The sequence below is a fragment of the Talpa occidentalis genome, unplaced genomic scaffold (genome assembly GCF_014898055.3).
Source record: "Talpa occidentalis isolate TD23 unplaced genomic scaffold, MPIMG_talOcc4v2.1 talOcc4.5, whole genome shotgun sequence".
Taxonomy (NCBI): domain Eukaryota; kingdom Metazoa; phylum Chordata; class Mammalia; order Eulipotyphla; family Talpidae; genus Talpa; species Talpa occidentalis.
Window position 1 is genome coordinate 118,167,755 of NW_023604861.1, and position 16,286 is coordinate 118,184,040.

General features: G+C 42.0%; 1 protein-coding gene across 1 annotated transcript in view; it reads left to right on the forward strand.

Moving 5' to 3' along the window:
• The first annotated feature begins 1,409 nt into the window (after positions 1 to 1,409).
• PRKD3 (protein kinase D3) overlaps positions 1,410 to 16,286 on the forward strand; it is a 67,697-nt gene continuing 52,820 nt past the window's right edge. Inside the window, exons 1-2 of the mRNA XM_037528217.2 lie at positions 1,410 to 1,522; positions 8,884 to 9,826. Coding sequence (XP_037384114.1) covers positions 9,539 to 9,826 — 288 coding nt within the window. The 5' untranslated portion in view covers positions 1,410 to 1,522; positions 8,884 to 9,538. The remainder of the gene's footprint in view (positions 1,523 to 8,883; positions 9,827 to 16,286) is intronic.

The following is a 16,286-nucleotide window of genomic DNA, read 5'->3' on the forward strand; positions in this document are numbered from 1 at the left end:
TTTTGTTTTGTTTCTTTATATTCCACGTAATGATTTAAACCGTCCAGTATTTGTCTTTCCCAAGCTGGCTTAGTCCGTTTAGAGTAATTCCCTCCTTTCCTTCAGGTTGTCACAAATAGCTTATTTCTTAACTTTAAATGCAGGGAAATCACTTAAGATTGAGGACTTGGTATACAAAGTAGGGAACCACTTACCTTTCTTTTCAGTCTCAAAATCTGCCCTCTTGAGCTCCTCATGAGGATGAGGATGGAGGGACTGGAGCTCCTCTCCCTTCAATATATTCCATCTAACTACTTTCGTGATAAACTCTCCACAGAAGCAGCAGAAAGTTCTTTCGGGGGCAATGGTTGTCAGCCGCTCATGCTTTTCCCACATAAACCATCTATAATTCAATACGGAGTGCATTTTCCCTCTGGGTTCTCACCCCTTCATCCTCCCCCTTACCCGACCCCCCCATCTTGTCGTCCATGAACGAGGAATCTGGGTTGCGTGATTCTCGCCTGTGCTCACTTTGATGGTAGAAGACAATTTGAGTTTAAAGTTGGGCACATGAGCACGCAAAAGATTTAACAGTAGCCACCTCACTTTATTTCTTTTTTAAAAATATTTATTTATTTATGCATGTAGGAGGGTGAGAGGATTCACCAGAGACAGAGCGGGGAACAGAACAGGCAGATTGACTGAAATACACTCCTGAGGGGAGCAGCGGGCGGCAGGAGAGGTCTGCCGCGCCACGTGGGTAGCTCCCTGGCCGACTAGGGATCGAACTCGTGCTGCAGAGGCAGTGGATTACTTGATAATGCGGTGCTTAACCCCTTGCGCCACCAGGGAGGCCCCAGTAGCCACCTCACTTTAGGGAAGGGGCGCTGGAGGGTCCCTCCCGGGGAGCGCAACGCCCGGGCTTAGGTGCCAGGCGGCTACAGGGAGGGCAATCACCAGGGAGGGAAATGTGGGGAGCAGCGAGGAGACCCCTCAGGGTGGGGGCTGCCCTCTGCCGCGGCTCCCCTTCAAGTCCCCGTTCAAGGTGTCGCCACTTGCCCCTGTGCCCCCAGAGCGGACGACAAAAGACAAGGCAGCCCCTCAGCGAAGGCGGGCATCAAACACCGCGCGCAAGCGGCGCCAACACACGCACGCGCCTCGCTCCCCGGCGCTGACTGAGGCGCCGGCACCTCAGGGGGCAGAGCGAGGCCGCAGCCGCCCGCGCGCGGGCAGCCCGGGCGCCGCGAGAAGACAATGCCCGGCTCTCCGCGCCGCTCCCCGGGGTCGGGCGGCCCGAAACTACAGCTCCCGGCAGGCCCCGCGCCGGCCGCGCGCCCCCGCCCCTCGCGCGCCCCCGCCCCGCACGCCCCGGCCCCCGCCCGCGGGCCTCTCGACGGGACAGGGAGGAGGGAGCGAGGGCGGGAGGAAGGGGCGCCAGCGGCGGGCGGGATCCTGCGAGGCGCGTGAAGCCTCGCTGGCGCCTCGTCCGGCTCCCAGTCGCCGGCGGGCGCGGAGTTTCTCACGACCGGCCGAGTCCGCCTCCGTAAGTATCGCCTCAGGGGGCGCCGAGCGGACACCGAAAAAGTTAGCGCCGGCGCGGCCGCCGCTTTGTTCTCCGGCCGGTCGGGTGAGGCGGCCCCTCCCCTCCCCCACCGCCCCCCGCCCCCCGCGCGCGCGGCGGCGGCGGCGGGACCGGACCCCGCGCGGGGCTGGGCGGCGGCCGCGGGCTGGGCGGGAAGTTGGCGGAGGCGCGGCGGGAGGAGCGGGCTGTGGGCGCCGCGCGAGCGGGGGCGCCGGCGCGGCCGCCAGATGGGGCCAAGTTCCGGCGGGGGTGCCGGGGCCAACTTGGACGGAGGCCGGGCCCGCGCCCCCCGCGCCCCCCGCGCCCGGGGCTGCCGTGGGGTCCCGCACACGCACTCCCCGAGCCGGACCCGGGCGCCCCCCGCGACCGGATTTCGGGAGAAGCTTTTTCTTGTCATCACTTTGGCGGCGCCCGTCTCCGAGGGTGGGTCTGGCGCCCCGAGCCTGCAAACCCCCCACCCCACAGGTTCCTTCGGGGTTTTGCAAGTTGCAGCTTCGCTCCGAGCTGTTGTTCCAACTCGGGAGGGAGCACGCAGGAGAGCCGTGTTTCTTGGAGCAATAAAAATAACCACAGACGACTCGGTTGCCTGTTGTGTATTTTGTTTGAAGTCTTTGCAGTCGGAAGCATAGGCCTGACGCCCTGTGGCACGAGTTGGAGTCAAGCAACTGGAGTGTCTGGGACCTGTCTGTGGACTTTTCCAGACACAGATGGATGGCTGGACGTAACTGTCTCTTCAGCCACACCCATCGCCACAGGAAACGAGACTATCGGTGTCATCTTTGATTTTGAAGGATAAGTTACACTCTGAACTACCAGGTTGTGGGATACCTTCGTGAACCGTAGCCGCAAATGAAACAAAAACTTTAAAAAGACCGTAATTTGTATCTTAGAAAATGGCATTGCGTTAAGTCTGCAGCTGTCTCTATTTTGTATTTACTGCTGCAGTTCTTTTTTTACATTTTTAGCGACTGAAGTTTTGCTCAGCTCAAGCTTACGTACCGACTTCTGATACAATGAGGGCTGGAAATACCTACGGGTTTGCTGCTAAAGGCATCGGGGAAGTTCCCCCTGACCAAGTCTAGATCACTTTTACTTTGTAAAAGAGAACCCTTACTCTTTCCCGGGTCAGGATCTGGATGGAAAACAAACGTAGACATTTAGCCAAAACGAAGTTGAAAAATTTAATGAAAGTATTTGAAAGGTGTCACGGAAACCTTCATGTTGGGTTTTACTTAAGTCGATTAAGAGAGATGTGGTAGGCCTGGTGCCCGATCTTGGGAGTATTTGACAATCCAGTTTTCCTTCCAAGATTCTATACTTTGATATATAACATTTCACTTTTTAGGATCACTCAAATTCAGGAATGTTGGCTGGTTCGTATCATGAAAGTAATTTTTAAGCCTTTCAGGTAGCAGTGGGTCTTGTATACAATTTTGCAAGTTTTCATTTTCATCAGACGACAGCTTTCAAATAGAAATTTCTCTTAGTGGATTGATTCGTTTTCATTGAACACTGCCGCACACCCACAAAAGTAAAAAGTCAGACTTTGGATATTAAATTCTTAAGATTATCTAAGAATTGAAAAACTTCATACAGGAAAAAATATTAAAAAGGTCATTTAAGTGCACTTTTCTTACTCGTTCTCATTTTTTAAAAAGACATTCTTAAATTGATGAAGGTATTGCCAAATTGTAGTTAATTGCTTCTTTTTTAAATAAACTACTTTAAAATGGAACTTGATATATGGGGAAATTATTTGCTATACAAGTTTAAATTTGATTTAATAATAATCATGCATATGATTTGCAGGCTCCTATGCTGATAGTACTTTTGTCTCTCCCATTATGTAATTGAGTGGAATCTGTGTACTACTTTGGAGCAGTTGTCTCATTAGTGGAAAAACTTGAGATAGTATATTTAGACGATGTTTTCATTTTAATTTCAGTGTAGATAAAAGTTTTCTTACTTGTGTGTTTGGTTTATACTGGCAACATGAGAGAAATTGCTCGTTGACTGTTAGTCAATCAGGTTTCTCAGCTGTCACTAAAGCAAAGAGGTAATGAAGATATATCAAGCCCAGCCTAGGTTCATACAGAATTGCCAGACAGGCAACCTGTAATCTTATAAACAGATAAACTTTGTAGTTCCTGAGCAGACAGCAGACATGGTGTGCTCTTTTCAAACTCTGCAGCAGTGGAAGGACTTGAGATTCAGATACCTCTGGTCCAGATGAGCAGAAATTAATATTAAGCAGCAATAATTTAGTGGAATGCTGCACTCTTGGGAGAGTAAGTACATTAATTTAAGGAAATAGTTACATTTTTGAAAATATAGAATAGATGTAGCAATGACTATACAGGAGTGCTTTTAGAAAGCTGTTTGAATTTTTCATACAATGTGAAAGCAACATCAGAATTTTTAAGCAGTCAAGCCTGTATCAGGACATCTGCCTTCAGGACACTGGTTAGTATTGCATTGGAAAAGTCCACATGGTTTTTTACATGCAGAAGAGTACATGTGCATATCAACGGGGGAAAAAAAAAACAACCCTCTATTCATTAACGTTCTTAGCACACACAACTAAATGGACCAGGAAAACCCATCATTAGTAGGGCATCAAGTATTATTTTATTCTGAATAGGAAAAGCATTTTACTTCACTTGAGCCTTTACTAAGCACAAAAAGGACACTGATTATGCTAAATTATGAGCTTTCTTGTGAATTGTTTAGTAAAGGGATGTCTTTTGTCTCTTTGCTTCTTTCCCAACTTCCCTGACTCTTATTTAGCTTTTAGTCTTAACTTAAATACCTCTTCCTTAAAGACACCTTGCCCAAAACCTCAGTTGAAATTAGATCCTCTTCTGTTCTCTGTCTTACCACTTTTCAAAATTTGTCATTACCTTGCTGTTCTGTGAGTATTTGTTTTATGTGTGTGTCCCACATCATACTAAGCTCCAGAGAGGGCAGTAATGGTGTGTGTTTTGGTCATTGCTGTATAACTCCAGTGTCTCACAACAGTTTGGCAAATAATAGACAGTAAATATTTGTTGAATGAAAATGCTGCCCTTAGAGCTTCTAATTTGAAGCTTTGCTAAAATATGCGAGGGGGGTGGTGAGGGAGCAGGAGAGAAAAGTCCACTAACTTGGAGTATTACCATGGAATAACCCTCAGTTAAGTCCCCTAACCTCCATGGCCTCTGTTTTACCTTATCTGTAAAATAGGGCAGGTTGGGCTCAATATACCTTTAGTATCTTTTTGATTCCATTCAACAGTGGTGACAGATTGTATAAGCTCATGTGAATGAGATATGTGACAGAACTCCTAAGAATATTTATGATGTTTCAAATAAACAGATTATAAAGGCTTGCCAACTGTTAGCTCCTAAACAAACATATTTAACAGATGCAGTTTATAAATTAGTAAAATATGCTATTTCACTTTTCTAATTGATGCATAAAGGTAAAATAAAATAGACTTAGGTTTTTTATAGTCTTAATATTTTGCACACTCCATCTCATTGCATCTAACAGAACATAAACCAAGGAGGGGAAAACAGATGGGATGAGTGGGCAGACAAATGACAGTTCACTTAGATTCTTCCATTTGTACTCATGCTGCAACTTTAAAAAATATTTATGTAAAGGCGTAACATTTATATAATTTATTAATAGTTAGCAATAGTTTTGATAAATTAGTTGATTATATTATTGAACATTTCCTATTATTTGGCTAGTTTAACAGATAAAATAAAATGGAAATTTAATTGTGAGGCATCCATCAAAAATTATTGAATATAATAGTATTTTGTATTTTTAAATATTTAAACTGCGCTCAAAATTATTCATCAATATTTTTGTATATTAGTCTGAAGCTACCAGAGTGAGATATATTATGGAGCTCATTATCTCACACACAAAAAAACCCCTGTTCCATTGTTAGGTTGCTAGAGGTGGAGTGAAATAGTAGCACAAACATAGGCTTTGGACTCAGGGAAATTTTCAAATATTTGAAGGCCATTCTATTTGGTTTTATTAAGAACATATTTGTCATATGGCATTGTTTTTACCTTTATTTGAATGAGTGATTCTTTTTTTTTTTTTTTTAAGAAAAAAAATTGCTCTTAAAAATATGGGCCACAAAAATGAATATAATAGTATAACATAGGCTGACTAGCAGTGAGTTTACAGATTGGTTCTGATGTGCTGTCATTGTCCTGGGGGGTTACATTTGCATTAGCTTTTTTAGTCTTATACTAGATTAGCAGTTCCTATTAAACTCTTGGGTTGATAATTCCTGTCCTATGAACAGTTTATAAATCAGCATTTCTCCATTGCTGTTTGCACATCTAGCATTTTGAAACTAAATGCCAGACTCATTCTTACTATGTTTCACTTTATTTCTCCCAGATTTGTGCAATTTAAGGATTTTATTAGCATATCTAATATGTCTGTAGTATTCTAAAAATAATCAAGAACAACATAAGGCCAAAAATAGAGTACCATGACACTCACCTAAAGACTTTTCTCATCTAAATTGATAGAGAGCAGTAAATTTACCCAACTATACTAACATCCAGCTCATGCTTAAGCAACATATTTACAAAAAATAACATGGAAAATCACTACAAGTACTGTTTTGGCTAAAATACATCATATTTTCCTTTGACTCTAATTGTGTGATCTTGGACAAGAACTTAAATGTCTGTGACTTAGCTATAAAATGGGTTGTTGTGAGGATACATGGGGTACCACTTGTGCCTTACATATAGTTAGAGCTCAATTACCGTGAACTATTATAATTATTTCCTCCAGCTAAGAAGTCTAGTAATTTTTCCAAGATGTAAAAGCAGTTGATTTCATAGTATTTGTTTTAATCCATGCTAACATCTAGTGATCATTATATTCTTTTATAGGTGTATTCAAAAGCCATTTGATTTCATTATCTGTTTCCAGATATGACTAAGGATTAAGTATATATGTCTGTAATTTCTGAAATAATGCTTCCCCTTTCCTCCAGCCCACAAAACTTAAAACAACTCTGACCTTTCTTCAGTTTATGATTATTTTCTGAGCCCAAGAGTATAAGATTGCTTTGTGATTACCTTCCTAATTGCGCTTGTAATATGGAATGGACCTGAAGACTTGTACTCACAGTTGTTTTAGTCTCTCATTCACAAGACTCAGGTTTCAGTTTTCACTGCTCTTGTACAACTTTAATTTAAAAACAGAAGGTAAGCAAGATACAAGTTGAGCAATTCCGCCTTCTTTATGTGATCTCTCAACCTTAACAGAGTTCTCTCTGAGCAGTGATTCTCTCAGTTCCTTGTTCTCTTTGAGACAGAATATTTGGTAAGAAAATACGAAAACTGGGCCATATTCCCCTTTACCTTCTTTATAACTGTGTGATACTGGGAAAGTTTTTTGATCTGTTTGTGCTTCAGTTTTCTCATCTGCACAAATGATCATTTGATCTTTCATCTTTCAAAGAAATATCATGAGATGCTAAGTGGCATATAATGTAAAGTGGGATGATAATCATTTATTTGAATGTAGCTATACAGTTGGTTTTTTTTTTTTCATTTTTTATTTTTTTTTAAAGATTTATTTATGCATACAAGAACTGGGCTACAGGCCAGAGGCATGGGGGGTGAGAGGATTCACCAGAGACAGAGTGGGGAACAGAAAAGGCAGACCGACTGAATTACACTGCTGACGGGAGCAGCAGGCGAGTCAGGAGAGGTCTGCTGCGCCATGTGGGTATCTCCCTGGATGAGGATTGAACTCATGCTGCAGTGGTTGTGGATAGCTTCAAAGGTTGCGTCTTAATCCCTTGCACCACCAGGGAGCCCTGTTATCTTTTTTTAATTTTTATTTTATTTTTTTTTATAGAGGCATGCTTTATTTATTTGTTTGCTGGTTTCTTTGTTTGTTTTGTTTATACATGCACTGGGTACAGTCAGAAGCGCGGGAGGGCGAGAGAATTCACCAGAGCCAGAGCGGGGAGCAGAGCAGGCAGAAGGACTGAAGTACACTGCTGAGGGGAGCAGCGGGCGGCAGGAGAGGTCTGCGCGCCATGTGGGACCCTCCTCTGGTGGCCGGGGAGCAGCCGGGGATCGAACCGGCGCCGCAGAGGCCGCGCGCAGCTTCGCAACCCAGCGCTCAACCGCTGCGCCACCGGGGAGGCCCTGTTATCTTTTTTTTAAATAAAGATTTATTTATTTATACAAGAATTGGGGGGCAGGCCATAGGTGCAGGAGGGTGAGAAGACTCACCAGAGACAGAGTGGAGAGCAGAATAGGCAGATGGACCGAAGACACTGTTGAGGGGAGCAGCGGGCGCAACTGGAGAGGTCTGCTGCGCAATGTGGGAATCTCCCTGACCGGCTGGGAACTGAACCCTCACTGCAGAGGCTGTGGACAGCTTCACAGCTCTGCGCTCAAGCCAAAAGGCCCTATAAAATGGTTATCTTTAAGCAATGTTTTTCTAAGCCTTAGTTTTTCTTGAGCTTTGTCATTCCTGTACTACATTTTTGTTGTGTTACATTCATCCTGATTATTTAAACACATTAAGTACTCTCTGGGAGTCATTTTGCAACCACCCTGGATGCTTCATTAGAATTGTTCACAGGTATTGAGATGGAGTTTAGACAAATTCATCCCTTGTGAGCCATTTTACTTAGCCTTGGATGGAGTCATACTTTTTCCCTTCCTATTTTTTGAACCATCCTTCTATAAAAACTGATACATATTTAGTCATGTGTGGTCGTTTTGCTTTTAGAAACCCTTTGTGATACTACTTTCTCCTAAGGTCTTGTCATAAGTATGTCTTTCACACTTTGTTGGCCATCTAAGTGATGAGTATATCCCCTCCTGCTTCCTTAGCCTTCTGAAAGTAATGTCGAAGCAAGTTTCAGGAATCATTCACAGAATTAGACCTTTAATATAAAAAACATTTCCAAATTGCCTTTTCCATGACAATGTTAGCCTTACTTTTATTTTTGTCCCTTCCGTTCTCTCTGTTTTTGTTACAACTCAGTTATGTATTTATGGAATAAAAGTGTTTGATCTTCAAGTTTCAGGTATTAGTGAGGGATATTAGGAATTTTTTTTTTTTTGAGCAGGAAGTCCTTGCAAGTATGCGTACAGTGAAAATTATGGCTTTAACAACTAGACCCAGCAAATGATTACTTTAGGATTTATTGGTGAATTATTAACGTATAACCAGAAATTATTGTTTTAAAAATTATAGGGATGTTTGCATTTTTAAAGTAATGTCAAGTGGGTATAAAATATTAAAATTCTGTTTGTTTTAATTCTTTCCAGGCTGTCTCACCATTTCCGAAAGCATCAAGATTTTTTATGGACCCATTCATCAAATGAAATATACCTGTTCTATTTTTTAAAAACTTTGTACTTCATCATAGAAAAATTTACCCCTCAAATGAAAATGAGGGCAATTGAGGTGATTTAATGTGAGGACATTTGAGAAAGTGTTCCTTACATCACTGAAGTAAAGGTTAAATACTGAATAGACTAGTCCTAAACACTTATTTTTTAAACCAGGAGGATTTCTTCTTGAGAGAAAAACAACTTTATCCAGTATGTATTTTCTGAAATTAAAAGAGAGAGATAAGAATAGACTTAAAATAGATGAAGATGTTTAGTGAATTAGCAATGTTTACTCTTTTCTGATGAAGAAATTCAGTAATGTTAAATCCTTTCCAAAACCCTGGTTGTGGTCTTAAAGACAAGGCTCCTTTTAATGGGACTGTTATTGAGGGAAGTGGGACCTTTTGTTCATTCAACTGACAGTTGTAGAACTTGCAGTCATCGGCATGAGTGACTTAAAAGAGGAAATCAAGAAGCTTTCAACTAAATCCAAAAGTACAGTCATTTTTTTACCACTGTGATTTTAAAAGCCTCTTCATAACCATTGAACAAGAATTAACAACTATTTTAAAAGATTAAAGGAAGGCAGATGTCTGCAAACAATTCCCCTCCATCAGCTCAGAAGTCTGTATTACCTGCATCTCTTCCTGCTGTGCTTCCAACTCCTTCTCCGTGTTCAAGTCCCAAGACAGGACTCTCTGCTCGACTCTCTAATGGAAGCTTCAGTGCACAGTCCCTTACCAACTCCAGAGGCTCAGTGCATACAATTTCATTTCTACTACAGATTGGCCTTACACGGGAGAGTATTACCATTGAAGCCCAGGAGCTATCTTTATCTGCTGTCAGGGATCTTGTGTGCTCCATTGTTTATCAGAAGGTACTGTGCATGCCATTTATATCAATGTTTTTCTAATTAATAATGTTTCTAATGCTTTTTTCTAAATTATGCGTTCCACAATATTTAACACATATGTAATCAGTCCTTTATGTTTATATCCTGATTCTGAGCATTTTAGGAAGAGTCCTAATGGAGTATTGGACCTGAAATTTGAAATTTCAGGGTCTAACAACTGGAGTCAATATCTTAACTTAAAAATACTGGCTTATTTCTCTTTGAGAACAGGAAACTCAGTATAAAGTCAAGAGGACTTAAGAAATCACATTTGTTTTCAGAGAAAAGAATCAGGAAGTGGAGGGTGCAAGCTATCAAGGAGGTTTCCCAAAAGGATGGGATGCAGGGGAGCTGAGCCCTAGCTCCACACATTGTTCTCCCTGTGTCCTGTGTTCTGTTCTCTTTTTTATACCCTCTTCCTCCCCCATAGAGCCTGATGTCACCTAAAATAGCTATGTAATGTGAGAGCCACACACACACTCTCTCTTAAAATAGATAAATGTGTTCTGAATATATGAAAATTAAGGGTGGCTTTATTTTGTTTCTTATCCACCTACTCACACCCTATACCATACACCATTTTTTTTTTTTTTTTTTTAATAGAGGCATGTTTTTCTTTATTTATTTGTTTGCTTGTTTGTTTGTTTATTTATACATGCACTGGGTACAGTCAGAAGCGCGGGAGGGTGAGAGAATTCACCAGAGCCAGAGCGGGGAGCAGAGCAGGCAGAAGGACCGAAGTACACTGCTGAGGGAAGCAGCGGGCGACAGGAGAGGTCTGCGCGCCATGTGGGACCCTCCTCTGGTGGCCGGGGAGCAGCCGGGGATTGAACCGGCGCCGCAGAGGCCGCGGGCAGCTTCGCAACCCAGCGCTCTACCGCTGCGCCACCGGGGAGGCCCCACCATACACCATTTTTAAAGAACTTTAATTAAATGTCTTTTTTTTTTGTGGGACCCTCGCCGGCGGCCAGGGACCGAACCGACACTGCAGAGGCTGCGGGCAGCCTTGCAGCCCAGCCCTCTTTCTTTCTTTCCTTTTTTTTTTTTTTTTTTTTTTTTAAAGATTTATGTATTTATACAAGAACTGGGGTATGGGTCAGAGGCGCGGGAGGGTAAGAGAATTCACCAGAGACTGTGGGGAGCAGAACAGGCAGACAAACCGAAGACACTGCTGAGGGGAGCAGCAGGCGAGGCAGGAGAGGTCTGCCTCAGGTTTCTCCCTGGCCGGCTGGGAATTGAACTCGCACTGCAGAGGCTGTGGACAGCCTCACAGCGTGGTGCTCAACCCACTGTGCCATCGGGGAAGCCCTTTAGTTAAATGTCTTCAATAATCTTGATTCCATGGATGAAGTGGTATGTTCTCTATTTTACCGTAACATTATATAATTAAAGGTAGTGTGAATTGGTCACATTTCTTTTTTTTTTTTTAAAGATTTATTTATGCATAAAAGAGCTGGGGTACAGGCCAGAGAAGCAGGGGTGCGAGGATTCACCAGAGACAGAGTGGGGAACAGAACAGGCAGATTGACTGAAATACACTGCTGAGGGGAGCAGCTGGTGAGTCAGGAGAGGTCTGCTACACCATGTGGGTTGCTCCCTGGCCAGCTGGGTATCAAACTTGTGCTGCAGAGTGGGATTGCTTCACAGTGTGGTGCTTAACCCCTTGTGCCACCAGGGAGGCCCCCGGTCACATTTCATTTTTAATAAAAGATATAGTTCAAATTTGTTTCAGACAAATTAGTGTCCTCTGTTCTATTTTAAAAATTATATCAATGAGATTAATATTTGGATTCAGGCTCCTCATTTTATTGCTTCTCTTTCAGTTCATTATGCTTTACATATATGATTTGTCATCTTCTCATATAATTAAGTCAAAAAATGTTATGTGGTTTGTGAAAACCTCTGTTTCCTGTTCTGTTTTGTTTTTTTTAAAGATTTATTTTATTTATGCATACAAGAGCTGGGGTACAGGCCAGAGGTACAGGGGGTGAGAGGATTCACCAGAGACAGAGTGGGGAACAGAACAGGCAGACTGACTGAAATATACTGCGGAGGGGAGCAGCAGGCAAGACAGGAGAGGTCTGCTGCGCTATGTGGGTTGCCCCCTGGCTGGCCTGGGATCGAACTTGTGCTGCAGTGGCTGCAGACAGTCTCATAGGTTGCGTCCCAACTCCTTGCACCACCAGGGAGGCCCCCTGTTTCCTGTGTTTTAAGAGAGACCTGTTTGCTTAAAATGTGGCCTAAATTAAGATTAATTTTATAAATTTGTCTTTAAATATCTTTTCAGTTCCCTTTCATTAAATGTTACAAAGGGTTTTCACAAGTATTTTCACAACTAGGTTGTACTTTTTGATAGGTAAAGTTTTTAACTTAAAGGTTAAAGATGAAATTTTAACTTAAATACAATTTCTAACTTTAATACCCTTTTCTCTGAGTCCATGGGAACTCATAATTAAGGTTTGGTAGGGTCTATATTATTCAGTTTATTTTTGGAAATGTCAGCATTTTGGAAATGTTGATTTTCTATAGGATTATTTTGGATTTTATGTTACTACATAGTTAATGTAGATGTGAGAAGTGAGTCAGGTGGGTTAAACTCTTGGGAGACTAGATTAAAAAGTCTTAATTGGGCCTCCCTGGTGGCTCAGGTGGTTGAGTGTCGCACTGTGAAGCTGTCCGCAGCCTCTGCAGAGTGGGTTTAATCCCGGCCAGCCAGCAAGAATCCCACATGGCGAAGCAGACCTCTCCTGTCTCGCCCACTGCACTCCTCAGCAGTGTATTTTGTCAATCTGCCTGTTCTGTTCCCCGCTCTTTCTCTGGGGAAGCCTCTCACCCTCCTGCGCATCTGGCCTGTACCCTGGTCTTGTATAAATAAAATAAAATCTTTAATAAATAAATAAATAAATAAAAATAAAAAATCTTAATCTATGCAAAATGCAAGTGATGTTGAGGAAATTAACAGGCTGTAGCTCAAAAAACAATTCAGGGTAAAGTTTATACAAATATGAAATAGAATTATTGATTATGGATATAGCTAACCTAAAACAAATATTATAATGAGCAGATTTTGAATATTACAGTGATACAGGGATGTATTTGGCAAAAATATATAGCACACTTATGGCATTAACACTATATATTCCTTTTGGCATGTATTAGAATCCAACATTATTTAAGTGTAGTGACTAAGAGTATTGAGGTTGGATATTATAATTTATTTTTGCTACTATTTACTGAATAATTGTGGACAAGTGATTTTACATCTGTGGATCAGTTTCCAGATGTATCAATGATTGAGTTAAGATGACTTAAATAGTGTATAATTCCAGCTGTGAAATTTTGAATTATTCAATCTAAATTGTATCTTCACTGCTAGAGACAGATAAGGAGAAAAAAGTTTCGAAGTCCTAACTGGAAAGAAATCTTAGGGAACCAACTCTGATTCTGAGTTTTATGAAGAGGTTTCATGGCTATCTTACTCATTTTGAAGATGGAAAAATTATGTCAGAAGTTCTTTTTACCTTCTCTCTCTTGTATTTGACACTTGCAGTTAGTCATTCACTTTCATTTTCTACACATGCGCAGTTCCTGGTTAATTTCCAGGACTCTCACAGGTATATTTGCTGCTTTTATTTCTTTTTTTTTTTTTTTTTTTTTAATAGAGGCATGTTTTATTTATTTATTTGTTTGTTTTGTTTATACATGCACTGGGTACAGTCAGAAGCGCAGGAGGGTGAGAGAATTCACCAGAGCCAGAGCAGGGAGTAGAGCAGGCAGAAGGACCGAAGTACACTGCTGAGGGGAGCAGCGGGCGGCAGGAGAGGTCTGCGCGCCATGTGGGACCCTCCTCCGGTGGCCGGGGAGCAGCCGGGGATTGAACCAGCGCCGCAGAGGCCGCGGGCAGCTTCGCAACCCAGGGCTCTACCGCTGCACCACCGGGGAGGCCCTGCTGCTTTTATTTCTATTCTTAGTCAATAAAGATGATTTCTCTAAAGATAGGGCACTGGTTAAATTTTAGGTAAGAAAGACTAACCAGACATTGTCTTTTCCCTCTAAAAGCTTAGTTTAGGGAGGGAGAATAATGTCCACCAGTCGAGTGGACACCTGCTTTACAATGCTAACTTGTTCCACAGTTGCAGTCCTATAGTGAAAGTTTTGTGAACCCAATAATACATTTATAGAGCATATTTTGCTCTAACATGGCATAATTTGAAGATTCCAGCACATAACTAAACTTATATAAGTCTGATTTATACAATAAAGGAACTAAAATACTGAGAGAATTTTGTTTTTATTGACATTGAAAAAATGAAATTAAAATAACTTAAGTTGAAAAAGGTCATTTCAGAGTTGCTTAGAGTTTGCTAATGAAGTGGGTGGGGAAAAACAAAATCTCTACCAGTTCACTAGCTTTATACCTTCATATGCTTTTTTATGATTTCTTGTTTTAATTTACTTGAAATTTTCTTTTAATGTGCTCTTTATGATTTTTTTTAAAAGATTTATTTATTTATTTATACAAGCACTGGGTACAGTCAGAAGCGTGGGAGGGTGAGAGAATTCACCAGAGCCAGAGTGGGGAGCAGAGCAGGCAGAAGGACCGAAGTACACTGCTGAGGGGAGCAGCGGGCGGCAGGAGAGGTCTGCGCGCCATGCGGGACCCTCCTCCGGTGGCCGGGGAGCAGCCAGGGATCGAACTGGCAGTGCACAGGCTGTGGGCAGCTTCGCAACCCAGCACTCAACCGCTGCGCCACTGGGAGGCCCGTGAATATTTAATCTTAGTGTAATTTATATTTTAAGTGATTTGATCACACAGTAGACGAGATTGTAAAACAGTCGTCCATTGTGTAAAATGCAAAAAGTAGAAAGAGAAGTGAAAATAAAAAGTGCTCTTCTCAAATTGATAACAATTGTAGGAGACCTCATATAGGAAGTAACATTTAATCTGATACTTAAAGAATGAACAAGATCTCAATAATTTCAGAGGTGAGACCCAGGTAAAAGACCCAGAATAAGCAAAGATACGGAAGGGGAAAAGGGAAGACTATAATTGGTAACTTTTATTGAATGCCTACTCTGTCAGGAGTTTTTACACATATTTCCAGTTAATCCTCACAACTGTTGGGGTTTAAACTTTTATGCTCATGCTGATGGTTCTGTGATTCTACTTAAATAATAGATTTTGAGTCAGGAAGTTGGGGGTGGATCTATTTTTCTAATACACTCTTAGGTGATATTGATGCTCCTTCAGAAACCACATTGAATTGAAAGAGTGTAGGTGATATAATTCTTATTGAATGAATGAAGGATGATGAGATGATGGTTTGGTGGAGGGGAGAAAATTGCAACAAAAAAGTTTTGTTTTTTTTTTTAAATTTTTTTTTTTTAAAGATTTATTTATTTATTTATTTATACAAGCACTGGGCACAGTCAGAAGCGCGGGAGGGTGAGAGAATTCACCAGAGCCAGAGCGGGGAGCAGAGCAGGCAGAAGAACCGAAACACACTGCTGAGGGGAGCAGCGGGCGGCAGGAGAGGTCTGCGCGCCATGTGGGACCCTCCTCCGGTGGCCGGGGAGCAGCCGGGGATCGAACCGGTGCTGCAGAGGCTGCGGGCAGCTTCGCAACCCAGCGCTCAACCACTGCGCCACTGGGGAGGCCCTGCAACAGAAAAGTTCCCTGAAATTTATACAGGGAAAAGATAACAGTTTTTGAACTTTATAAAATGATTTGATTAAAAATAATTTGTGAACAAATACAGGTCAAGTGTGAAGAGCAAAAAGAATCAATGAAATAGTACATGTCAGCAGAATTGATTTCTTTTGAGGGCTGTTAGCAAGAATCTGTGCCATGCCACTCCCCCATCTGCTGGTGGCCTTGGCATTCCTTGACCTATGGATGGTATTCTCCCTGTGCTTTCACATAGTCTCACCTCTGTTAGTATCTGCTTTGTGAACAAATGTCCCCTTTTTATAAAGAACACAGTCATAGTGGGTTGTGACCCACCTAATAACCTCACCCTGACTTAATAATCTACAAAAATCCTGTTTACAATGGTCACATTTACAGGTACTGAGAGTTAGGACTTTACAACCTTTTGGGGCAAATACAAGACAGCATAACAATCTATTCAAAATAATATATGTGTAAAATGTGAGGTAAGGGTTGAGGTTCATCTCCTTATGTGTGAATGTAAGTTTAGAAGTGATATGTCTATTATTGACATTAGAAAGATCCCAAACAAGTCTCAAAGAGACTGACTCAATAATGAAAAAGCTCCCAAGCTAGAAAATTCTAAGACCAGATGACTTCACCAGAGAATTCTATCAAACATTTAAAGAAGAATCAATACCAATCATCCTCAAGTGCTTTCAAGATACTGAGAAGATAGGAACACTTCTAAACTTATTCTGTGAGGCCACAGTTACTTTGCTTAACAAAACCACA